This window comes from Oncorhynchus nerka, linkage group LG2 (assembly GCF_034236695.1).
Source record: "Oncorhynchus nerka isolate Pitt River linkage group LG2, Oner_Uvic_2.0, whole genome shotgun sequence".
Taxonomy (NCBI): domain Eukaryota; kingdom Metazoa; phylum Chordata; class Actinopteri; order Salmoniformes; family Salmonidae; genus Oncorhynchus; species Oncorhynchus nerka.
The window spans coordinates 85991431-86018932 of record NC_088397.1 but is presented as its reverse complement, the minus strand read 5'-3'; the positions used below and the strand labels follow the sequence as shown (position 1 = coordinate 86018932).

The 27502-nt window shown below is 43.0% G+C and overlaps 1 protein-coding gene across 2 annotated transcripts in view; it reads left to right on the top strand.

Moving 5' to 3' along the window:
- LOC115144076 (eyes absent homolog 2-like) overlaps nucleotides 1-27502 on the top strand; it is a 73218-nt gene that overhangs the window by 20826 nt on the left and 24890 nt on the right. Inside the window, exons 2-10 of one of the 2 annotated variants that reach the window (XM_065004125.1) lie at nucleotides 7512-7580; nucleotides 12205-12245; nucleotides 12578-12702; nucleotides 14580-14693; nucleotides 18326-18402; nucleotides 21130-21295; nucleotides 21799-21920; nucleotides 23401-23418; nucleotides 25138-25221. In XM_065004125.1, coding sequence (XP_064860197.1) covers nucleotides 12600-12702; nucleotides 14580-14693; nucleotides 18326-18402; nucleotides 21130-21295; nucleotides 21799-21920; nucleotides 23401-23418; nucleotides 25138-25221 — 684 coding nt within the window. In that variant the 5' untranslated portion in view covers nucleotides 7512-7580; nucleotides 12205-12245; nucleotides 12578-12599. Of the gene's footprint in view, nucleotides 1-7511; nucleotides 7649-12204; nucleotides 12246-12577; nucleotides 12703-14579; nucleotides 14694-18325; nucleotides 18403-21129; nucleotides 21296-21798; nucleotides 21921-23400; nucleotides 23419-25137; nucleotides 25222-27502 lie in introns of both variants that reach the window. The other variant, XM_065004122.1, reaches the window with a different exon arrangement.

The following is a 27502-nucleotide window of genomic DNA, read 5'->3' as shown; positions in this document are numbered from 1 at the left end:
TGTGTCGTCTCTGCTGAACATTACTTTATGGCTTGTACATGCCTCTAGTTAGGTATGTATGCCTAGTTCCTCCCTAATGTACTGCAGACTACCTAGATTCTGCACAATTGACGTATTACAAGATCTGTTTTCACGTAGGCCTATCTCTTTAATGTTCTGTACTGTCCTCAGTGTTTCTTCTGTCTAACTGCGCTGTAGTTCTGTGCCAAAGGGCCGGAAGAAGGTCATAGAGGACATCACTAGCAGATGGCACGAACTTCCAGCAGGGAGTCATGTCAGGACTGCAATACTGAAGTCTTGTTCAGGAGCCTTTGTTGAGGAGAGAGCAGGGGGTCTGTCTGTGTGCGACAGTGTATTCAGTCCCCCCAGGCAGTCATTGGGGCAGAACTTAGGGTTCCAAGTGGAGGTCCATATGGTGTCATTATGAGGTAGTCAGTCACCGTAATGCATGTCACATGCAGCCGTTATGTTGCAGGGAGAGGTCAGCTCATTTAGAGGTCATTGCCATTGTGCAACTTGCCTGTCATCCATCACACATAGACGCACAGACGACACATGTGCGTAGAAACACACACAGGTTTTTCAGAGTAGACTACATGCATTATAGTATTGTAAGTACAGTACCTAACACTGTACATAGACAGACATTTTTTAAACAAAAGAAGACACACTATCATTTAATCAGGCAAAGAAAAACATCCAACCATTGTCATTCCAAACCTCAGAGAGAGATATATATGTATGATGCAACATGTCCTACAGTACTGCAGAATCCGATACCCGTGAAAAAAAGCCAGCTCTTGCAAAAGTCTGCAGGTGAACCGAGGCCGACTGAGGCCGATGGGGCCATGGCCCTGTTGAGGTTTGTTTTAGCTTGGGTTTCAACTGGAACCGGACAGATCTCCCTGTGTTCCCATGCCCTTTGGCTCCGTCGCTGGGCTCCGCTGGACTCTACCAGGAAGCGCCCTGCGCATCACAGGGACGAGAGGGGAAGTCCAGGGGCTCGGACTGGGCGCTCCTGGTTCCCATGTTCAGTTCCCCGCTGCCGTGGTCGGTCTGCCTCATAGTGCATACCGCTTAGTGTTATATCGCCTTTGTACAGCCGTGAGTCAACAAGTGGGTTTTCCTTGTATGGTGTGGTGGGATTACTCTTATGTGTCAGCTGACTGGGAGAGGTCAGATGTGGCCTTGTGATTCGCTGGTGAGGCTTTTCGTTTCCGGTTATTATTTCATGTCGATTGTTTAGTTGATATTTATTGAGAAATGATATGACACAATATTAGATAATAATAACTTAGCCGGCTCTAATTAGGTTTTAAGAATTCAATTCATACAAGTACCATTATGAACCATTTGCTACCAGGTAGATTGATACAAATGATGTTGATTTATTAAGAATTCAATTCATACAAGTACCATTATGAACCATTTGCTACCAGGTAGATGGATACAAATGATGTTGATTTATTTGAAGCACCAGAAAGTACACATTGTTACCACCTACCTTCTCAGTAAATACCAGGAAGATACCAGGTGAAACGGGGCTGTAAACTAAAGCGGCACCGTTTTTAATATTTTGCTCCAGTGTGTCCATCCGACCTTGCGGCTGTCCACTGACGTCACACTGCTGACTGCCTATACGTCGCCCCGGCTCCCCGACACTTTTAATGTCTGACCGTGCGGCTGTCCACTGACGTCACACTGCTGACTGCCTATACGTCGCCCCGGCTCCCCGACACTTTTAATGTCCGACCGTGCGGCTGTCCACTGACGTCACACTGCTGACTGCCTATACGTCGCCCCGGCTCCCCGACACTTTTAATGTCCGACCGTGTTTATGTTTCCCTTTCGGTCATTAAAACAGGAATATAAGTGGTTTTTCGAGTCCTTTGGCCCCTCCACAGTAGGAATACTATTATTTACTATGAAAACAGCCCGTGCTGCAATGACTCACGTCGCCGTGTTTGGAGAAGCTGGGAGGTCGGCTGCGTCAGCTGGAGTTGCCATAACATGTGATTCATCATTATGTGCAATGTATCTGTCAAAAGAATTGTTGTTAATTGAAATGGCTTGTGACTGACACATAAGAGGACCGGATTCTCAGGAGTCAGGTTTTATGGCTAATCCACTAATTTTGGAGAGCTGTAGATGTACAGACGGACTTTTGTTTGTCATGTCTCCTATTCAACATTTGACTTCACAACCTAACTCTCATCCTCTTTCAAATGTTCTAGTTAAAGAGTTCTCTTTTCCCCTCTCTCTCTTTCTCGCAATCCCTCCATCCCTCCCCCTTTCTCTCAATCCCCCTCTCTTTCTCTGTTGCAGTTGCTAATATCCCTCTTGCGCCTATCTGTCATGTCTCTCCTCTGTCTCTGTCAGTCTGATGTCAGTGTTGAGGACACAGGTCAGGCAGTAGGGTTCTGCATGAGCAGATTGAGGTGCCCTGAAGGCACAGAGCACACTGTCAACATCAGAGGGGTAGAAAGAGCTGTTACCTTTTTCCTTCAACCATGACGAACCCGTACTCTCAACTTTACTCTCTCTTACTCTCAACCTTACTGTCAACTTTACTCTCAACTTTACTCTCTCTTACTCTCAACCTTACTGTCAACCTTACTGTCAACCTTACTCTCAACTTTACTGTCAAACTTACTGTCAACCTTACTCTCAACCTTACTCTCAACTTACTGTCAAACTTGCTGTCAACCTTACTCTCAACTTTACTCTCTCTTACTCTCAACCTTACTGTCAACCTTACTCTCAACTTTACTCTCTCTTACTCTCAACCTTACTGTCAAACTTACTGTCAACCTTACTCTCAACCTTACTGTCAAACTTGCTGTCAACCTTACTCTCAACTTTACTCTCTCTTACTCTCAACCTTACTGTCAACCTTACTCTCAACTTTACTCTCTCTTACTCTCAACCTTACTGTCAACCTTACTCTCAACTTTACTGTCAAACTTACTGTCAACCTTACTCTCAACCTTACTGTCAAACTTGCTGTCAACCTTACTCTCAACTTTACTCTCTTACTCTCAACCTTACTGTCAACCTTACTCTCAACTTTACTCTCTCTTACTCTCAACCTTACTGTCAACCTTACTGTCAACCTTACTCTCAACCTTACTGTCAAACTTACTGTCAACCTTACTCTCAACCTTACTGTCAAACTTGCTGTCAACCTTACTCTCAACTTTACTCTCTATTACTCTCAACCTTACTGTCAAACTTACTCTCCCTTACTGTCAATCTTACTGTCAACCTTCCTCTCCCTTACTGTCAACCTTACTCTCAACTTTACTCTATATTACTCTTAACCTTACTGTCAAACTTACTATCAACTTTACTCTCTCTTACTCTCAACCTTACTGTCAACCTTACTCTCTCTTACTGTCAACCTTAGTCAACCTTCCTCTCCCTTACTGTCAATCTTACTCTCTCTCTTACTGTCAACCTTACTCTCCCTTACTGTCAACCTTACTCTCTCTAACTGTCAACCTTACTGTCAACCTTACTCTCCCTTGCTCTCTCTTACACTCAACCTTACTGTCAACCTTCCTCAGCCTGTCAACCTTCCTCTCCCTTACTGTCAACCTTACTCTCTCTTACTGTCAACCTTACTGTCAACCTTACTCTCCTTTACTGTCAACCGTGCTCTCCCTTACTGTCAGGCTTACTCTCTCTTACTGTCAAACTTACTGTCAACCTTCCTCTCCCTTACTGTCTCTTACTCTCAACCTTACTCTCCCTTACTTTCAACCATACTCTCTCTTACTGTCAACCTTTCTCTCCCTTACTCTCAACCTTACTCTCTGTTACTGTCAACCTTACTCTCTCTTACTGTCAACCTTACTCTCTCTCAACCATTACTTATTCTCATGTAAATCTGAGAAGTGGTTCACACCTTATTTTGTGTTTGTAAGACGCTCAATTGGCACAGCAATTGCCTTGTCAGGACTATTTACTTATGTTGAAAGTTGAAAACAAACACACATTTGCTCATGGACTTGTCAGTACAATAGCACTATTGTGTTGAATTTCTTGACCAATTGAAAGTCTATTAACTCAATGACCACAAACCGGTTGAACAGTTCTTAGTCCTATGTACCAATTGGGATACAGTTGAAGTCAGAAGTTTCCAAACACTTAGGTTGGAGTCATTAAAACTTGTTTTTCAACCACTCCACAAATTTCTTGTTAACAAACTATAGTTTTGGCAAGTCGGTTATGACATCTACTTTGTGCATGACACAAGTCATTTTTCCAACAATTGTTTGCAGACAGATTGTTTCACTTATAATTCACTGTATCACAATACCAGTGGGACAGAAGTTTACATACACTAAAATGATTGTGCCTTTAAACAACTTGGAAAATTCCAGAAAATGATGTTATGGCTTTAGAAGCTTCTGATAGGCTAATTGACATAATTTGAGTCAATTGGAGGTGTACTTGTGGATGTATTTCAAGGCCTACCTTCAAACTCAGTGCCTCTTCGCTTGACATCATGGGAAAATCAAAAGAAATCAGCCAAGACCTCATAAAAAAATTGTAGACTTCCACAAGTCTGGTTCATTCTTGGGAGCCATTTCCAAACGCCTGAAGGTACCACGTTCATCTGTACAAACAATAGTATGCAAGTATAAACACCATGGGACCACGCAGCCGTCATACCGCTCAGGAAGGAGACGCGTTCTCCTAGAGATGAACGTACTTTGGTGCGAAAAGTGCAAATCAATCCCAGAACAACAGCAAAGGACCTTGTGCTGGAGGAAACCGGTACAAGAGTATCTATATCCACAGTAAAACGAGCCCTACATCAACATAACCTGAAAGGCCACTCAGCAAGGAAGAAAGCCACTGCTCCAAAACCGCGATTTAAAAAGCCAGACTACTGCAAATGGGGACAAAGATCATACTTTTTGGACAAATGTCCTCTGATCTGATGAAATAAAAATAGAACTGTTTGGCCATAATGACCATCGTTATGTTTGGAGGAAAAAGGGGGAGGTTTGCAAGCCGAAGAACACCATCCCAACCGTGAAGCACGGGGGTGGCAGCATCATGTTGTGGGGGGCTTTGCTGCAGTAGGGACTGGTGCACTTCACAAAATAGATGGCATCATGAGGCAGGAAAAGTATGTGGATATATTGAAGCAACATCTCAAGACATCAGTCAGGAAGTTAAAGCTTGGTTGCAAATGAGTCTTCCAAATGGACAATGACCCCAAGCATACTTCCAAAGTTGTGGCAAAATGGCTTAAAGACAACAAAGTCAAGATATTGGAGTGGCCATCACAATGCCCTGACCTCAATCCTATAGAAAATGTATGGGCAGAACTGAAAATGCATGTGCGAGTAAAGAGGCCTACAAACCTGACTCAGTTACACCAGCTCTGTCAGGAGGAATGGGCCAAAATTCACCCAACTTATTGTGGGAAGCTTGTGGAAGGCTACCCAAAATGTTTGACCCAAGTTAAACAATTTAAAAGCAATGCTACAAAATATGAATTGAGTGTATGTAAACTTCTGACCCACTGGGAATGTGGTGAAAGAAATAAAACCTGAAATAAATCACTCCCTCTACTATTATTCTGACATTTCACATTGTTAAAATAAAGTGGTGATCCTAACTGACCTAAGACAGGGACTTTTTTACTAGGATTAAATGTCAGGAATTGTGAAAACTGAGTTTAAATATATTTGGCTAAGGTGTATGTAAACCTCCGACTTCAAATGTATGTGTCTACATGGATATGTGTCAGCGTATGTAATTGCTATGTAAATAAACCCTTTTTAAGCCACTGTAAAGTAGGTATGAAACTTGAGGGGAAAAGTGACCAGCGTTCTGTTATATTTACAGTCGCATAGTATGTCAAATACATGCAGGAGAATGACTGACGACACGTTGGAGCTACTCTGTCATGAAGTTAGCATTTCATCACATGTTGAAGTTAGGTCATTCAATCTTCTTGAGCCACAAGATGAGATCCTGTTCAAATGAATATGCAGTGCGTTTCTTTTTGTTTGAGACTCTGTTTATCTGTTTGTTTTTCTTACCAAGGAAACCTGGATACTGGTTTTGATTGAGCAGTTGTTAGAAACACAGAGTACATGGTCAGCATATGGTTTGTTTTGGTTATGTCCCCTTTTGAGATTCTCATTGAACAGTAGTCTGAAAGAGGTAGAGAGAGAGACAAAATAGAGAAAAGAGAAATAAAAAGAGAGCGAGAAAGCGATTGATAGATAAAAAGACAGAGAGAGAGCGAGAGAGAGACAAAGAGAGAGAGAGAGCGAGGGAGAGAGAGAGAGGGAGAGAGAGAGAGAGGGTGAGAGAGAGAGAGAGGGAGAGGGTGAGAGAGAGAGAGAGGGAGAGAGAGGGAGAGAGAGAGAGAGAGAGAGGGTGAGAGAGAGAGAGAGAGAGAGAGGGAGAGCGAGGGTGAGAGAGAGAGGGAGAGAGAGACAGAGAGAGGGAGAGGGAGAGAGAGAGGGAGAGGGTGAGAGAGAGAGTAACAGTAGGTCTTGGGGTCTACTGAGTAGAAAGAGATACACTCCAGGGACAACTTCCTGTGTTTGGAATGATGAATGTTGGTATTGACCTTGTGACCCCTGATCCACTGACCTTTGACTTCCTCCTTTCTCTCTCATTCTTTTTCTCTCTCTCTCTCTCTATCGCTCTCTTTCTGTCTCTCTACCTCTCTCGATCTCTCTCTCTTATCACTCTATTTATCTCTCTCTCTCTTTCTCCCTGCCCTCTCTCTCATTCTCTGTCTCTCCTTTGCTCTCTCACAGACTCTCATTCTCATCTATTGGAAGCCATTTTAATGCTTGTCTAATTGTCTTAGTTTATTGCACATGTATATTAAGGGTTATGCAATAATTGCAATGCATGATTCTGCTGAACTGAGTCTGGATATATTGGTGCTTCGTGTTTATTGGCATTTCACATCAATGTTACAGTATGCCTGAGTTGACTTTATAGTTTATATGTGCTTCTAGGTCACAAACAACTCTGTTCTGTGTGATTACGCGGTTAACTTGGCCTAGTTTACTTCTCCCAAGTCATGTTGATGTGATGTAGTACAGTACGGGTGCCAAAAAGGTGCCGAGACAGAGATAAGCAGAGAAGTGGGGCATTCTTCAGTGCTTTCCCAGGAAACTATGGAATCTGTCAAGTTCTTACCAACAAACAGCCATTCTGACTGCCGAGGAAGAAGAAACTACAGCAGGCATTTGACAGTGGCATCACTAATGGTGCATCCTTATATAAACCTTTCTTCGACTTGTAGCATGTCTGTCTGTCCGTCTGTCTCTCTGTCTGTCAGGAACTCCATTCATTCCAAAACCCAAATCACTTTGTTAACATTCCGAGTAGGTTAATTATCCACTCCCTCTTTTCACCGAAATATGAGTTCTGTTCAAACTTCCAAGCAAGTCAGTGCCCGAGGCATGTTGCTATCTGTCAATCCCCTACATACTTCTGATGCTTATTCACTATTGTTTTCACAGGAAAGCTGACGGCGAGGACCTTGAGTGACTGTGTCTTACCAGGGAAGAAAACACTCTCTCCAGAGTCAAGTAACAGTGAAGACATTTACAACATATATTTTCCCTTGAAGAAACAACAGGGGCCTCATTTATCAACCGTTCGTAAATGTCTTACTCAATTCTCAATACGTGGACATTATAACATTTCCGTGCGCAGCAAATGATTGGGATTTATCAAACTGTTGCACGCAAAATATATGCATGTTTTCATTGATAAATCAGAGCCATACTACAGTATATTTGTGGGCTCGCGAACTAGCGCTAAAACCCTGCCTGGAAAACACCCTCCATCCACATTTTATGGTAATAAAAATGTCATCATTTGCTGAATGATTTGGAGATGTTGGAACTGGGCCATGATAGTTACTAAAAGAAATCGCAAAAGCAAATTTGATTACATTTCTGTAGAGGTGAGGGCAGAATTTGTAAATCTTTAAAAAAAATAAAAAACGCATTGTTTTTTCAAGCAATTTAAAAGTAAATGCTATATCCCACACTTCTATGCAAAAGACAAATTCTTGGTCAATATTTAATTTATCAATAGATGATTATGTTTCTATCTCATGCCTTGGTATAGGCTCTGAGATTAAATAAGTTAGGCCATGATGTCTCGCTTCAATCGCACAGCAAATAATGTAGCCTATCCAGACTGTCACAGACTATCAAGGCTACCGGTCTATTTACTTTCAAGCATGGTTGGCTATTTGAATGAGTGATGGATAAATGGTAGCATGCTTGTAGCATGCTTGGCTATTTGAATGAGAGATGGATAAATGGTAGCATGCTTGTATCATGCTTGGCTATTTGAATGAGAGATGGATAAATGGTAGCATGCTTGTAGCATGCTTGGCTATTTGAATGAGAGATGGATAAATGGTAGCATGCTTGTAGCATGCTTGGCTATTTGAATGAGAGATGGATACATGGTAGCATGCTTGTAGCATGCTTGGCTATTTGATTGAGAGATGGTTAAATGGTAGCATGCTTGTAGCATGCTTGGCTATTTGAATGAGAGATGGATAAATGGTAGCATGCTTGTAGCATGCTTGGCTATTTGAATGAGAGATGGATAAATGGTAGCATGCTTGTAGCATGCTTGGGTATTTGAATGAGAGATGGATACATGGTAGCAGGCTTGGCTATTGAATGAGAGATGGATAAATGGTAGCATGCTTGGCTATTGAATGAGTGATGGATAAATGGTAGCATGCTTGGCTATTTGAATGAGAGATGGATAAATGGTAGCATGCTTGGCTATTGAATGAGAGATGGATAAATGGTAGCATGCTTGGCAATTGAATGAGATATGGATAAATGGTAGCATGCGTGGCTATTGAATGAGAGATTGATAAATGGTAGCATGCTTGTAGAATGCTTGGCTATTTGAATGAGAGATGGATAAATGGTAGCATGCTTGTAGCCTGCTTGGCTATTTGAATGAGAGATGGATACATGGTAGCATGCTTGGCTATTTGAATGAGAGATGGATAAATGGTAGCATGCTTGGCTATTGAATGAGAGATGGATAAATGGTAGCATGCTTGGCTATTGGATGAGAGATGGATAAATGGTAGCATGCTTGTAGCATGGTTGGCTATTTGAATGAGAGATGGATAAATGGTAGCATTGTTGGCTATTGAATGAGAGATGGATAAATGGTAGCATGCTTGGCTATTTGAATGAGAGATGGATAAATGGTAGCATGCTTGGCTATTGAATGAGAGATGGATAAATGGTAGCATGCTTGGTTATTGAATGAGAGATGGATAAAGATTGGAAGTGTGGCTATTGAATGAGAGATGGATAAATGGTAGCATGCTTGGCTATTTGAATGAGAGATGGATAAATGGTAGCATGCTTGGCTATTGAATGAGAGATGGATAAATGGTAGCATGCTTGGCTATTGAATGAGAGATGGATAAATGGTAGCATGCTTGGCTATTGAATGAGAGATGGATAAATGGTAGCATGCTTGGTTATTGAATGAGAGATGGATAAAGATTGGAGGTGTGGCTATAGAATGAGAGATGGATACATGGTAGCATGCTTGGTTATTGAATGAGAGATGGATACATGGTAGCATGCTTGGCTATTGAATGAGAGATGGATAAATGGTAGCATGCTTGGTTATTGAATGAGAGATGGATAAAGATTGGAAGTGTGGCTATTGAATGAGAGATGGATACATGGTAGCATGCTTGGTTATTGAATGAGAGATGGATAAATAGTAGCATGCTTGGTTATTGAATGAGAGATGGATACATGGTAGCATGCTTGGTTATTGAATGAGAGATGGATACATGGTAGCATGCTTGGTTATTGAATGAGAGATGGATAAATGGTAGCATGGTTATTGAATGAGAGATGGATACATGGTAGCATGCTTGGTTATTGAATGAGAGATGGATACATGGTAGCATGCTTGGTTATTGAATGAGAGATGGATACATGGTAGCATGCTTGGTTATTGAATGAGAGATGGATACATGGTAGCATGCTTGGTTATTGAATGAGAGATGGATACATGGTAGCATGCTTGGTTATTGAATGAGAGATGGATAAATGGTAGCATGCTTGGTTATTGAATGAGAGATGGATACATGGTAGCATGCTTGGTTATTGAATGAGAGATGGATAAATGGTAGCATGCTTGGTTATTGAATGAGAGATGGATACATGGTAGCATGCTTGGTTATTGAATGAGAGATGGATAAATGGTAGCATGCTTGGTTATTGAATGAGAGATGGATACATGGTAGCATGCTTGGTTATTGAATGAGAGATGGATACATGGTAGCATGCTTGGTTATTGAATGAGAGATGGATACATGGTAGCGTGCTTGGTTATTGAATGAGAGATGGATACATGGTAGCATGCTTGGTTATTGAATGAGAGATGGATACATGGTAGCATGCTTGGTTATTGAATGAGAGATGGATACATGGTAGCGTGCTTGGTTATTGAATGAGAGATGGATACATGGTAGCATGCTTGGTTATTGAATGAGAGATGGATACATGGTAGCATACTTGGTTATTGAATGAGAGATGGATACATGGTAGCATGCTTGGTTATTGAATGAGAGATGGATACATGGTAGCATGCTTGGTTATTGAATGAGAGATGGATAAATGGTAGCATGATTGGTTATTGAATGAGAGATGGATACATGGTAGCATGCTTGGTTATTGAATGAGAGATGGATAAATGGTAGCATGCTTGGTTATTGAATGAGAGATGGATACATGGTAGCATGCTTGGTTATTGAATGAGAGATGGATACATGGTAGCATGCTTGGTTATTGAATGAGAGATGGATACATGGTAGCGTGCTTGGTTATTGAATGAGAGATGGATACATGGTAGCATGCTTGGTTATTGAATGAGAGATGGATACATGGTAGCATACTTGGTTATTGAATGAGAGATGGATACATGGTAGCATGCTTGGTTATTGAATGAGAGATGGATACATGGTAGCATGCTTGGTTATTGAATGAGAGATGGATACATGGTAGCATACTTGGTTATTGAATGAGAGATGGATACATGGTAGCATGCTTGGTTATTGAATGAGAGATGGATACATGGTAGCATGCTTGGTTATTGAATGAGAGATGGATAAAGATTGGAAGTGTGGCTATTGAATGAGCGATGGATAAAATGTAGCCTCATATTTGTTGTGTGTCACGCTCCTCGAAATGGGTAGACCAAGGCTATTGTGTAGAATTCCACATGTTTAATAAATGATAAACGCACCAAACAAAACAGAAGAAAAATTAAACTTGAAGCTAATAATATTGCAAACAGGCTACCATCCATAGTCAAGATCCCACAAAGCACAAAAGGGAAAATGGCTGCCTAAATATGATCCCCAACCAGAGACAACGATAAACAGCTGCCTCTGATTGGGAATCATACCAGGCCAACATAGATATATAATTACCTAGATGACCCACCCTAGTCACACCCCGACCTAACCAACAAGAGAATAACAGGCTCTCTATGGTCAGGGCATGACATTGTGTAACAGAATAACCCAGTCATTTCAGAAAAGGAGAGACATGTCCTGCAAATTTGATTCAGATGTAGATCTACAGTATATAATAAAAGTTCAATAAATATATTAGATGATATGCTGCTAAGCAATCTACTGTATTTACCAACGGCAAATGCATGGTTTCTTTATCACTAGGCCAATGTTTTAATGTTCATATTAGCTTACCATTATTATAATTCCCATGCCTCAAACACCTCCATTTCCCCCAAAATAACAATATTTGCTTGCAATTCGATTGATCAGACACTGGAAGTTGTGCCCATGCTGGTTTGAGATTTACGTGGACATACGCACACTTTCCCGTCAAGTTCAGAACTAATCAATACCATCCTTTGTGGGGGAAAGTTGCACGTAAGGTTTAGAGTATTTTTTGTGAGAACCCACCTTTATAAATGAGGCCCCAGATCTCGTATATAACTTACAATCAAATTTCATTCTATTGTATTATGGTTAAGTATTGGAATTTTATAAAGCCTTATATCACTGTGAAATCATATCTCATCATATTTATTGCAATTCTAATTTCTCAATGAAATATAATTGATATTGGTATTTATACATTTCTCTGTTCTCTCATGTATTTTTCCCTCTAGGGCCTCTAAGACTCCATATCAAACTCTTACTTTATCTGCAAGTGAGTGTTGATGACATCTTAGGCATAGCACAGCATAGCAATGCATAGCATACCATAGCAAAGCATCGCAGAGCATAGCATGCCATAGCAAAGCATAGCATAGCATACCATTGCAAAGCATAGCATCACAAATCATAGAATAGCATAGCAAAGCATAGCATCGCAAATAATAGCATAGCATACCATAGCAAAGCATAGCATCGCAAAGCATAGAATAGCATAGCAAAGCATAGCATAGCATAAGCTCAGCAGCCAACATTCTCAAAAACTAGGCAATTTGTACAATAAATATAGTCCCCACGTTGCTTACCAACTTTACTTCCTCCTCCCAGATCAGCTGATCTGAGAGCTGTCATGTCGGCGTACGGACAGCCCCAGTACAGCCCCGGCCTCCAGCCTGCGGGACCCTACCCACCATACACTCACCATGCCCAGGGTTACGGCATGCCCTCCTACAGTGAGTACAGACATTTCCTTCAATACGGGGGTGAAGAGGGGAGATAGGACCTTGAAAGTTGTAAAGCTTCTAAGGCAGCATGAATAGGTATCGTGAATATAGGTATCGTGAATAGGTATCGTGAATAGGTATCGTGAATAGGTATCGTGAATAGGAATCGTGAATAGGTATCGTGAATAGGTATCGTGAATAGGTATCGTGAATAGATATCGTGAATAGGTATCGTGAATAGGTATCGTGAATAGGTATCGTGAATAGATATCGTGAATAGGTATCGTGAATAGGTATCGTGAATAGGTATCGTGAATAGATATCGTGAATAGGTATCGTGAATAGATATCGTGAATAGGTATCGTGAATAGATATCGTGAATAGGTATCGTGAATAGATATCGTGAATAGGTATCGTGAATAGATATCGTGAATAGGTATCGTGAATAGGTATCGTGAATAGATATCGTGAATAGGTATCGTGAATAGGTATCGTGAATAGATATCGTGAATAGGTATCGTGAATAGATATCGTGAATAGATATCGTGAATAGATATCGTGAATAGGTATCGTGAATAGGAATCAAATTGTATTTCATTTGATTTGTCACATGCTTAAACTAACAGAGAAATGCTTAGTTACATCCCAACAATGCAGAGTGAAAATATAAATACAAAATAATCAATAATATTAAAAATAATAACTTCCCTTAAAATAAAATAATAATAATAACACAATGAATAAATACACAATGAGTAACAATAACTCAGCTATATACTGTACACTGTGTACCAGTACATATGTACATATAGGTAGGGATGAAGTGACTAGGCAACAGGATAGATAGTAAACAGTAGCAGCAGCGAATGTGATGAGTCAAAAAGTGTAACAACTCCACATGCATTTACACCAGGGCCTCAAACTAGAGGCCTGCAGAATGTGTGCAACACATCCCTCACATGCATTTACACCAGGGCCTCAAACTAGAGGCCTGCAGAATGTGTGCAACACATCCCTCACATGCATTTACACCAGGGCCTCAAACTAGAGGCCTGCAGAATGTGTGCAACACATCCCTCACATGCATTTACACCAGGGCCTCAAACTAGAGGCCTGCAGAATGTGTGCAACACATCCCTCACATGCATTTACACCAGGGCCTCAAACTAGAGGCCTGCAGAATGTGTGCAACACATCCCTCACATGCATTTACACCAGGGCCTCAAACTAGAGGCCTGCAGAATGTGTGCAACACATCCCTCACATGCATTTACACCAGGGCCTCAAACTAGAGGCCTGCAGGCTGTGTGCAACACATCCCTCACATGCATTTACACCAGGGCCTCAAACTAGAGGCCTGCAGGCTGTGTGCAACACATTCCTCACATGCATTTACACCAAGGCCTCAAACTAGAGGCCTGCAGGCTGTGTGCAACACATTCCTCACATGCATTTACACCAGGGCCTCAAACTAGAGGCCTGCAGGCTGTGTGCAACACATTCCTACATTTACATTTACATTTAAGTCATTTAGCAGACACTCTTATCCAGAGCGACTTACAAATTGGTGCATTCACCTTATGACATCCAGTGGAACAGCCACTTTACAATAGTGCATCTAAATCTTTTAAGGGGGGGAGGGGGGTGAGAAGGATTACTTTATCCTATCCTAGGTATTCCTTAAAGAGGTTCCTCACATGCATTTACACCAGGGCCTCAAACTAGAGGCCTGCAGGCTGTGTGCAACACATTCCTCACATGCATTTACACCAGGGCCTCAAACTAGATCCAGTTTTCCAGCATGCCTCTCTGTAAAACCCAGTGTGACCAGTGTCAGTAACTGAATCTAGTGTGGATAATAATTATGTCTGTCGTTTCCTCTGCAGACATTAAGACAGAGGATGGCCTTAGCCTCTCTCCAGGACAGAACAGTCTCCTGAACTACTCAAACTACAGCAGCACTCCCCCCAGCCAGGCTCTCTATGGCTACTCTACACACGGTCAGTCACTCTCTCTTTCTCTCACACACACACACACACACACACACACACACACACACACACACACACACACACACACACACACACACACACACACACACACACACACACACACACACACACACACACACACACACACACACACACACACACACACAGTCAGTACTCCCTCTGATCTCTCCACCTCTCTCTGGTCCTTTCTTTATGATCTCTCCTCCTCTTCTCTCTATCTCTCTATTTCTCTCTGATCTCTCCTCCTCCTCTCCCTTTATTTCTCTCTGATCTCTCCTCCTCCTCTCTCTCTCTCTCTATTTCTCTCAAATCTCTCCTCCTCCTCTCTCTCTCTCTCTATTTCTCTCTGATCTCTCCTCCTCCTCCTCTCTCTCTATTTCTCTCTGATCTCTCCTCCTCCTCTCTCTTTATTTCTCTCTGATCTCTCCTCCTCCCTCTCTCTCTCTCTCTATTTCTCTCTGATCTCTCCTCCTCCTCTCTCTCTTCTCTATTTCTCTCTGATCTCTCCTCCTCCTCCTCTCTCTCTATTTCTCTCTGATCTCTCCTCCTCTCTCTTTATTTCTCTCTGATCTCTCCTCCTCCTCTCTCTCTCTCTCTCTATTTCTCTCTGATCTCTCCTCCGCCTCTCTCTCTCTCTATTTCTCTCTGATCTCTCCTCCTCCTCTCTCTCTTTATTTCTCTCTAATCTCTCCTCCTCCTCTATCTCTCTCTATTTCTCTCTGATCTCTCCTCCTCCTATCTCTCTATTTCTCTCTGATCTCTCCTCCCTCTCTCTCTCTCTCTCTCTCTCTCTCTCTCTCTCTATTTCTCTCTGATCTCTCCTCCTCTTCTCTCTATCTCTCTATTTCTGTCTGATCTCTCCTCCTCCCCTCTGTCTCTATTTCTCTCTGATCTCTCCTCCTCCTCTCTGTCTCTATTTCTCTCTGATCTCCCCCTCTCTCTCTCTCTCTCTCTCTCTCTCTATCTCTCTCACACACACACTCACTCTGCCTCTCTCACTTGCTGAGATATATCCTCTTTTCTATGGCCAGTCCATATACCTTCACTCGCTCGCTCGCTCGCTCCCTCTCTTTCTTTCTCTCTCTGATCTCTCCATCACTACGGGCCAGTGAGTGAGGTCCTGGCGTTTCCAGGTGGGTGTCCGTAGCAGTGCCGTCTGTCCTCCTCCACACCTGTTCTCGATTAGCTGCGGTCTGGGTGCCTGGCGTCAGCCCCCTTCCTCCCACCACACCCACAACACACAGCCCGGGCTCAGACCAGCATGTGGGTGTGTGCGTGAGGGGGTGATGGTGAGGGGGCATGTGGGTGTTTAAGAGAGAGAGAGAAAGAGTCAAAGAAAGTGTGTGTGTGTACGTGCATCCATGTGTGCGTTTGTATGCTTGTGTGTGTGTCTGCACACGTGCGTGAGTGCGTACATGTGTCTATGTGTGTGTCTGTGCTCCACACATTCCCCAGTTATTTGGCGCCCAGAGCATGCTTGGCTCAGTGGGACTTGATGGATTTCAAAGCAGCGTGAAATTGACCCTGCTCCGTCAGAGGCTAGAGGTTAAGGTGCATGTTGTGAGCCTAATGGAAGAACTGCATGGACCCACTGACAGGGGATGCAAGGCCACTGTAGTACACACCGTAGCAAAACCTTTTGCAATGAAAAACAAAAATGAGCGTTTCTTATTGGGCGAGTTGAACAGTTGACAGAAGAGGATTCTAGAATCCACATTGATACATCATCAAAGAGGATGGTGTTTGTCTTGGTCTGTAATTTGTAGTTTAAGCTTGGAATAAATGATAGTCTGTTCCAGCTTCGATGGCTGCCGCTGCCTTCAGAAAGAAAGACTGAAACACTGTTATTCCAGCTGTCTGAAATCATGACAGCTGATTAATAACGCTGTGTTAAGTCATACATGGGGAAACGCTGTGTTAAGTCATACATGGGGAAACGCTGTGTTAAGTCATACATGGGGAAACGCTGTGTTAAGTCATACATGGGGAAACGCTGTGTTAAGTCATACATGGGGAAACGCTGTGTTAAGTCATACATGGGGAAACGCTGTGTTAAGTCATACATGGGGAAACGCTGTGTTAAGTCATACATGGGGAAACGCTGTGTTAAGTCATACATGGGGAAACGCTGTGTTAAGTCATACATGGGGAAACGCTGTGTTAAGTCATACATGGGGAAACGCTGTGTTAAGTCATACATGGGGAAACGCTGTGTTAAGTCATACATGGGGAAACGCTGTGTTAAGTCATACATGGGGAAACGCTGTGTTAAGTCATACATGGGGAAACGCTGTGTTAAGTCATACATGGGGAAACGCTGTGTTAAGTCATACATGGGGAAACGCTGTGTCAAGTCATTTTTTTTAATACAGGTAAACACAATCTAGAGTGACTTGACACAAGCTCCCATGGCAACTCCATGTACGAGACCACTAGACCTTTCCTCCCTCCCACACACACACACACACACACACACACACACACACACACACACACACACACACAAACACACCATACACACTACACTACACACTACACTACACACTACACTACAGAGGAGAAACCAAATCAGAACCAGAAAGTCCACTATTTATTTGGAAAGCTTCTGGTTTGTGTTGTTGTTGCTTTGAAGACTATGTTGTGTGGTCCTAGATGACTCCCGGGTGGTTCTGGGTAGTCATTCATCTATCGTTGAGTCTTGGGGTGGATGGATGGATGGATGGATGGATGGAGGGGTAACAAACAAGTGTGGCCAGGGAAAAGAGCCCAGAGGAAAGCATTCCTTCAGCAGAGTTGATAACACTGATGGAGTAGCTAGGTAGCGCACCAGGGCTCCTCCGCCTGCATTGTTGTTGTTGGGACTCATCAATCAATACTCCCTGAGGACTGGCTTGTCACTGGAGGGGTTGAGGCAAGTCAGTGTTTTAAAGTCGTGAAGCTACTTCAGTGATAAGTGTTAAGTTGATTACATTATGATACAGGTGTAGGATCTTCATTTGCTCAATATGTTGTTGTTGACAATTTTCCTGCGCCTCAGGAAATGAAGATGAGCTTCATGATATACATAAATTCACTGAAAACCTGCACTAAAACATGGTTATATTAACGGTATAGCACATGTAGCCTCATCTAACCACCGATCAAGCAACATTATGGACTAAACGTAAAATTCCTGTTGCTGCAGGATTCTTTTTCTATGACAATATCTCTATATGTTAGGCCAACTAGGGCTCAAAAGTCCACTAACTTTCCCCTTTCTCATGTTTTCCAAACATTATGGTCAGAGGCTTTCAGATTTCACAGCTTATTCCCTTCTTATTCCGTGAATCTTCCAACCAGGATTTCTGAAAAAACATTCTAGGGCCAATGTTGTCTCACAGTAGAAGTATACATAGTTACAAATTCTATTGTGTTGCCCCAAAATGAGTGGCAATTGACTGATATACTCGAATGATAAGTCTGCTATTTCTGTTCAGTTACCTTTGTCTGTCTTGCATTGTTTTATCTCTTTCAAGGGATAAAATAACAATAAACATATTTTTCCATTGCAACTTTCAGTAGACGTCCAACATCTGTCAACGTGAGTCTGTTTTTAACGTTGGTTTAATGTTGTTTTCCAGGTAACAGTATTTCATCTGGGATTTTCCAGGGAGCCAACCCCATCACAGGCTCAACTCCCTTCAACACCACACAACAGGTCAGTACCAGATGTAATAGGCAAGACATTACAAACAAAACCAGCTTTCTCTTGCAGTACACAAAGTATCCAAATAGCTGGGATAGTATGAAATGAGTTTGGACTTCTGCAACCTACAATTGTATGTGTCACACATTTTCAAACTTTCTGCAATAATGTCCTTCATGAGGACATCGTAAAAAAAAATGTTTTGTTGATAAATCCAGATAATCCAGTCTTATTTCAAATAAAATAAAAAATACAAATTATTTGTCACATGCGCCGAATACAACAAGTGTAGACTTTACTGTGAAATGCTGATACGAGCCCTTTCCCAACAATGCAGTTAAAGTATGACAATTAACAATTAGATCAAAAGAAACTAGTAACACAATAAAATAACAATAATGAAGCTTTATACAGGCTACATACAAGGAGTACTGAGTCAGTGTACTGGGGTGTGAGGTAGTTGGGGTGATTGAATGAGGTAATATGTACAAATACAGTTGAAGTCGGAAGTTTACATTCACCTTAGCCAACTACATTTAAACTCATTTTTCAACAATTCCTGACATTTAATCCCAGTAAAAATTCCCTGTTTTAGGTCAGTTAGGTTCACCACTTAAGTTTAAGAATGTGAAATGTCAGAATAATAGTAGAGAGAATGATTTATTTCAGCTTTTATTTCTTTCATCACATTCCCAGGGGGTCAGAAGTTTACATACACTAAATTAGTATTTGGTAGCATTGCCTTTAAATTGTTTAACTTGGGTCAAACATTTTGGGTAGCCTTCCACAAGCTTCCCACAATAAATTGGGTGAATTTTGGCCCATTCCTCCTGACAGAGCTGGTGTAACTGAGTCAGGTTTGTATGCCTCCTTGCTCGCACACGCTTTTTCAGTTCTGCCCACAATCCTTCTATAGGATTGAGGTCAGGGCATTGTGATGGCCACTCAAATACCTTGACTTTGTTGCCCTTAAGCCATTTTGCCACAACTTTGGATGTATGCTTGGGGTCATTGTCCATTTGGAAGACCCATTTGCGACCAAGCTTTAACTCCTAATTTTCCCTACCCTTCTATTTTGTGAAGTGCACCAGTCCCTCCAGCAGCAAAGCACCCCCACAACATGATGGTGCCACCCCCATGCTTCACGGTTGGGATGGTGTTCTTCGGCTTGCAAGCCTCCCCCTTTTTCCTCCTAACATAACAATGGTCATTATGGCCAAACAGTTCTATTTTTGTTTCATCAGACCAGAGGACATTTCTACAAAAAGTACAAACTTTGTCTCCATGTGCAGTTGCAAACCGTAGTCTGGCTTTTTTATGGCGGTTTTGGAGCAGTGGCTTCTTCCTTGCTGAGCAGCCTTTCAGGTTATGTCAATATAGGACATGTTTTACTGTGGATATAGATACATTTGTACCTGTTTCCTCCAGCATCTTCACAAGGTCCTTTGCTGTTGTTCTGGGATTGATTTGCACTTTTCGCACCAAATGACATTAATCTCCGGGAGACCGAACGCGTTTACTTCCTGAGCGGTATGACGGCTGCATGGCCCCAATGTGTTTATACTTGCGTACTATTGTTTGTACAGATTAAGGTGGTACCTTCAGGCGTTTGGAAATTGCTCCCAAGGATGAACCAGACTTGTGGAGGTCTACAATTTTTTTTGTGGAGGTCTTTGCTGATTTCTTTTGATTTTCCCATGATCTCAAGCGAAGAGGCACTAAGTTTGAAGGTAGGCCTTGAAATACATCCACAGGTACACCTCCAATTGACTTAAAATGATGTAAATCAGAAGCTTCTAAAGCCATGACATCATTTTCTGGAATTTCCAAGCTGTTTAAAGGCACAGTCGACTTAGTGAATGTAAACTTCTGACCCACTGGAATTGTGATACAGTGAATTATAAGTGAAATAATCTGTCTGTAAACAATTGTTAGAAAAATAGATGTCCTAACCGGCATGCAAAAACTATAGTTTGTTAACAAGAAATTTGTGGAGTGTTTGAAAAACGAGTTTAATGACTCCAACCAAGTGTATGTAAACCTCCGACTTCAACTGTCGGTAGGGGAGAAAAGCAGAAAGGTAGAAGCTGTTCCGGAGCCTTTGAACTGTGAAGCCCAATATGTGATCATTTGTAATATTCTGTGTATTTTCTCCGTGTTTAATATTGATCTTGTTCCCTCCGTCAGGACTTCTCAGGGTACTACAACAAGTGTTTAAATGTGATCATGTTACCTCCGTCAGGACTTCTCAGGGTACTACAACAAGTGTTTAAATGTGATCATATTCCCTCCGTCAGGACTTCTCAGGGTACTACAACAAGTGTTTAAATGTGATCATGTTCCCTCCGTCAGGACTTCTCAGGGTACTACAACAAGTGTTTAAATGTGATCATATTCCCTCCGTCAGGACTTCTCAGGGTACTCCAACCTAGTGTTTAAATGTGATCATGTTCCCTCCGTCAGGACTTCTCAGGGTACTACAACAAGTGTTTAAATGTGATCATATTCCTTCCGTCAGGACTTCTCAGGGTACTACAACAAGTGTTTAAATGTGATCATGTTCCCTCCGTCAGGACTTCTCAGGGTACTACAACAAGTGTTTAAATGTGATCATATTCCCTCCGTCAGGACTTCTCAAGGTACTCCAACCTAGTGTTTAAATGTGATCATGTTCCCTCCATCAGGACTTCTCAGGGTACTACAACAAGTGTTTAAATGTGATCATATTCCCTCCATCAGGACTTCTCAGGGTACTCCAGCTACAGCCAAAGCCAGTACTCACCGTACTACAACACACACTACAACAGCCCGTACCTCAGCCCTAGTGCCATCACCACATCCATACCTTATCAGCATCCAGAACACCCCGCTGTGGTGCCCAATCACAGCCCAGAGTCTCAAACAGGTAAAGACGATTGCTCCCCTTTCCCTTTGTTGGAAAATGACTTATCATCCTCTTAACATTGTATTATCATCCTCTTAACATTATATTATCATCCTCTTAACATTGTATTATCATCCTCTTAACATTATATTATCATCCTCTTAACATTATATTATCATCCTCTTAACATTGTATTATCATCCTCTTAACATTGTATTAACATTGTATTATCATCCTCTTAACATTGTATTATCATCCTCTTAACATTGTATTATCATCCTCTTAACATTGTATTATCATCCTCTTAACATTGTATTATCATCCTCTTAACATTGTATTATCATCCTCTTAACATTGTATTCATCTTAGTGTCGTGTTGTTTGGTGTTTTAGACCTTTTCATTGATGTGATGTGTGCGTGTGTGTGTGTGCGTGTGTGTGTGTGTGTGTATATGTGTGTGTGTGCGTGTGTGTGTCTGTGTGCGTGTGTGTGTGTCTGTGTGTGTGTGTGCGTGTGTGTTCCAGGAGAGTACCACCCCCCCCCTAGCCCCCCCACCCCAGGGAAAGAGCCGGAGGCGGTGCCAGCCAGACGGAGCTCAGATGGGAAACTGAGGGGCAGGAAAAGAGTCAGTGACCCACAGCCCCCCTGGACTCAGATATAGAGGTAATGTTACAGCCTCCCCCTGGACTCAGATATAGAGGTAATGTTACAGCCCCCCTGGACTCAGATATAGAGGTAATGTTACAGCCCCTGGACTCAGATATAGAGGTAATGTTACAGCCTCCCTGGACTCAGATATAGAGGTAATGTTACAGCCCCCTGGACTCAGATATAGAGGTAATGTTACAGCCTCCCCTGGACTCAGATATAGAGGTAATGTTACAGCTCCCTGGACTCAGATATAGAGGTAATGTTACAGCCCCCTGGACTCAGATATAGAGGTAATGTTACAGTCCCCTGGACTCAGATATAGAGGTAATGTTACAGCCCCCCCTGGACTCAGATATAGAGGTAATGTTACAGCCCCCCCGGGACTCAGATATAGAGGTAATGTTACAGCCCCCCCTGGACTCAGATATAGAGGTAATGTTACAGCCCCCTGGACTCAGATATAGAGGTAATGTTACAGCCCCCCTGGACTCAGATATAGAGGTAATGTTACAGCCCCCTTGGACTCAGATATAGAGGTAATGTTACAGCCCCCTGGACTCAGATATAGAGGTAATGTTACAGCCCCTGGACTCAGATATAGAGGTAATGTTACAGCCCCTGGACTCAGATATAGAGGTAATGTTACAGCCCCTGGACTCAGATGTAGAGGTAATGTTACAGCCCCCCTGGACTCAGATATAGAGGTAATGTTACAGCCCCTGGACTCAGATATAGAGGTAATGTTACAGCCCCCCTGGACTCAGATATAGAGGTACTGTTACAGCCCCCTGGACTCAGATATAGAGGTAATGTTACAGCCCCCTGGACTCAGATATAGAGGTAATGTTACAGCCCCTGGACTCAGATATAGAGGTAATGTTACAGCCCCCTGGACTCAGATATAGAGGTAATGTTACAGCCCCTGGACTCAGATATAGAGGTAATGTTACAGCCCCTGGACTCAGATATAGAGGTAATGTTACAGCCCCCTGGACTCAGATATAGAGGTACTGTTACAGCCCCCTGGACTCAGATATAGAGGTAATGTTACAGCCCCCCTGGACTCAGATATAGAGGTAATGTTACAGCCCCCTGGACTCAGATATAGAGGTAATGTTACAGCCCCCTGGACTCAGATATAGAGGTACTGTTACAGCCCCCACTGGACTCAGATATAGAGGTAATGTTACAGCCCCCTGGACTCAGATATAGAGGTAATGTTACAGCCCCCTTGGACTCAGATATAGAGGTAATGTTACAGCCCCCTGGACTCAGATATAGAGGTAATGTTACAGCCCCCCTGGACTCAGATATAGAGGTAATGTTACAGCCCCCTGGACACAGATATAGAGGTAATGTTACAGCCCCCCTTGGACTCAGATATAGAGGTAATGTTACAGCCCCCTGGACTCAGATATAGAGGTAATGTTACAGCCCCCCTGGACTCAGATATAGAGGTACTGTTACAGCCCCCCCTGGACTCAGATATAGAGGTAATGTTACAGCCCCCTGGACTCAGATATAGAGGTAATGTTACAGCCCCCTTGACTCAGATATAGAGGTAATGTTACAGCCCCCCTGGACTCAGATATAGAGGTAATGTTTACAGCCCCCTGGACTCAGATATAGAGGTAATGTTACAGCCCCTGGACTCAGATATAGAGGTAATGTTACAGCCCCCCTGGACTCAGATATAGAGGTTATGTTACAGCCCCCCTGGACTCAGATATAGAGGTAATGTTACAGCCCCCTGGACTCAGATATAGAGGTAATGTTACAGCCCCCTGGACTCAGATATAGAGGTAATGTTACAGCCCCTTGGACTCAGATATAGAGCTAATGTTACAGCCCCCTGGACTCAGATATAGAGGTAATGTTACAGCCCCCTGGACTCAGATATAGAGGTAATGTTACAGCCCCTGGACTCAGATATAGAGGTATTGTTACAGCCCCCTGGACTCAGATATAGAGGTAATGTTACAGCCCCTGGACTCAGATATAGAGGTAATGTTACAGCCCCCTGGACTCAGATATAGAGGTACTGTTACAGCCCCTGGACTCAGATATAGAGGTAATGTTACAGCCCCTGGACACAGATATAGAGGTAATGTTACAGCCCCTGGACTCAGATATAGAGGTACTGTTACAGCCCCCTGGCATCAGATATAGAGGTAATGTTACAGCCCCCTGGACTCAGATATAGAGGTACTGTTACAGCCCCCCTGGACTCAGATATAGAGGTAATGTTACAGCCCCCTGGACTCAGATATAGAGGTACTGTTACAGCCCCCTGGACTCAGATATAGAGGTAATGTTACAGCCCCTGGACTCAGATATAGAGGTAATGTTACAGCCCCCCTGGACTCAGATATAGAGGTAATGTTACAGCCCCTGGACTCAGATATAGAGGTACTGTTACAGCCCCCTGGACTCAGATATAGAGGTAATGTTACAGCCCCCTGGACTCAGATATAGAGGTAATGTTACAGCCCCTGGACTCAGATATAGAGGTAATGTTACAGCCCCCTGGACTCAGATATAGAGGTAATGTTACAGCCCCCTGGACTCAGATATAGAGGTAATGTTACAGCCCCCCTGGACTCAGATATAGAGGTAATGTTACAGCCCCCTGGACTCAGATATAGAGGTAATGTTACAGCCCCCCCTGGACTCAGATATAGAGGTAATGTTACAGCCCCCTGGACTCAGATATAGAGGTAATGTTACAGCCCCCTGGACTCAGATATAGAGGTAATGTTACAGCCCCCTGGACTCAGATATGGAGGTAATGTTACACTCCATGGACTCAGATATAGAGGTAATGTTACACTCCCTGGACTCAGATATAGAGGTAATGTTACAGCACCCTGGACTCAGATATAGAGGTAATGTTACAGCCCCCCCTGGACTCAGGTATAGAGGTAATGTTACACTCCATGGAAGTCACACACACACAAAACATTAAGGCCAAAGTTTGTTGACAATTGGACAGATGGACAAAAGTAGAGTAATACTTTCACGACTGCACTGAGATCATCAGTACATTATCATTTATGCTATCAGTTTTACAAACACATTTTCCCAGTTAATTTTCTTCTGATTAATCAGGCTGTATGTTTAACCCTCACTGTCATTTTCTTCCCAGTGTAGATATGATGTTAATATTCAGCAAATTGTCTTTTGTATTATTTTATTATTGTATTATTTTCCAGCGTGTGTTTGTGTGGGACCTAGACGAGACCATCATCATTTTCCACTCTTTGCTCACAGGGAGCTTCTCCACCCGATTTGGCAAGGTACAAAACAGTCAACATACATTCATGTGACATGGTGAATATTCTCTCTGTATCGCTTTTTAGATGAAATAACCCTGAAAGTATTTGCTGGTTTATTGAACTAATCCTTGATGAGATAAACTATGCACTTTCAGTTCGAGGTGAATTCTAACTTCCAGTGAAATGTTGTCTTAGTCACACATTGATGTCAATGGGACTAAGCGGAAATTCTGCTCATGTGGAAGTTAGGATTAATTTGTTGAAACGTAACTCTTTTAGTAGTGTTGTTGTCCTTTGCTCTCTCCTTGACTTTTCACACGCTTGGTGTTTTCCTTCTCTACCCTGTTGTCTCTTTATATAACCCAGTGGACTTGTTTGGCCAACCCACGTCCCACTGTTTGATTGACAGCTGATTCACTTTTACATAATGGACAGGCAGCTGATGACGGGAACAATAGTAATGTTTCTTTTGGCCGTGACTGTGTTTTGAATTCTCACTGTCCCTCTGCGGTTTGCCGTGATGTAAACAAGGAACCAGGGAGTGATTAGTGAGAAGAAAATAGAGTAGTGAGAGGAAGAGAGAGTATTGAGAGGAGAAGAGGAGAAGAGAGTGGAGGAGGGAGGAGAGAGGTGGAGAGAGTAGTGAGAGGAGGAGAGAGGAAGAGAGAGTATTGAGAGGAGAAGAGAGTGGAGGAGGGAGGAGAGAGGTGGAGAGAGTAGCGAGAGGAGGAGAGAGGAAGAGAGAGTATTGAGAGGAGAAGAGAGTGGAGGAGGGAGGAGAGAGGTGGAGAGAGTAGTGAGAGGAGGAGAGAGGTCGAGAGAGTAGTGAGAGGAGAAGAGAGAGAGGATGAGAGAGGAGAGAGTAGTGAGAGGAGGAGAGGAGGAGAGCATAGTGAGAGGAGGAGAGAGAGGATGAGAGTAGTGAGAGGAGGAGAGAGAGTAGTGAGAGGAGGAGAGCGTAGTGAGAGGAGAAGAGAGAGAGGATAAGAGTAGTGAGAGGAGGAGAGAGTAGTGAGAGGAGAAGAAAGGAGGAAAGGACAAGAGAGTAGTGAGAGAGAAGAGAGAGGAGGAGAGAGTAGTGAGAGGAGGAGAGAGAGGAGAGAGTAGTGAGAGAGAAGAGAGAGGAGGAGAGAGTAGTGAGAGGAGGAGAGAGAGGAGAGAGTAGTGAGAGGAGGAAAGAGGAGGAGAGGAGAAGAGAGTAGTGAGAGAGAAGAGAGAGGAGGAGAGAGTAGTGAGAGGAGGAAAGAGAGGAGGAGAGGAGAAGAGAGTAGTGAGAGGAGAAGAGAGAGGAGGAGAGCAGAAGAGAGTATTGAGAGGAAGAGAGAGAAGAGGGGAGAGAGGAGTAGAGGAGAAGAGGTTAGTGAGAGGAGGAGAGAGACAAGAGAAGAGAAGAGAGGCGGAGAGAAAGGAGGAGAGGAGGAGAGAGAGAGTAGTGAAAGGAGAAGAGAGTAGTGAGAGAGAAGAGAGAGGAGGAGAGAGTAGTGAGAGGAGGAAAGAGAGGAGGAGAGGAGAAGAGAGTAGTGAGAGGAGAAGAGAGAGGAGGAGAGCAGAAGAGAGTATTGAGAGGAAGAGAGAGAAGAGGGGAGAGAGGAGTAGAGGAGAAGAGGTTAGTGAGAGGAGGAGAGAGACAAGAGAAGAGAAGAGACGCGGAGAGAAAGGAGGAGAGGAGGAGAGAGTAGTGAAAGGAGAAGAGAGTAGAGGGAGAGAGGAGGAGAGAGTAGCGAGAGGAGGAGAGAGAGGAGGAAAGGAAGAGAGGATGAGAGAGTAGTGAGAGGAGAAGAGAGTAGAGAGAGGAGAATAGAGAGTAGTGAAAGGAGAAGAGAGAGAAGGAGAGAGTAGTGAGAGCAGAAGAGAGAGGAGGAGAGAGTAGTGAGAGGAGAAGAGAGTAGAGGGAGAGAGGAGAAGAGAGTAGTGAGAGGAGGAAAGGAAGAGAGAGGATGAGAGAGTAGTGAGAGGAGGAGAGAGTAGTGAGAGGAGAAGAGAGGAGAGTGAGAGAGGAGAAGAGAGTAGTGTGAGGAGGAGAGAGAGGAGGAAAGGAAGAGAGAGGATGAGAGAGTAGTGAGAGGAGGAGAGAGTAGTGAGAGGAGGAGAGAGTGGTGAGAGGAGGATAGAGTAGTGAGAGGAGGAGAGAGAGGAGGAAAGGAAGAGAGAGGATGAGATAGTAGTGAGAGGAGGAGAGAGATGATGTGAGAGAGTAATGAGAGGAGAAGAGAGTAGAGAGAGGAGAATAGAGAGTAGTGAGAGGAGAATAGAGAGTAGTGAGAGGAGGAGAGAGTAGTGAAAGGAGAAGAGAGAGGAGGAG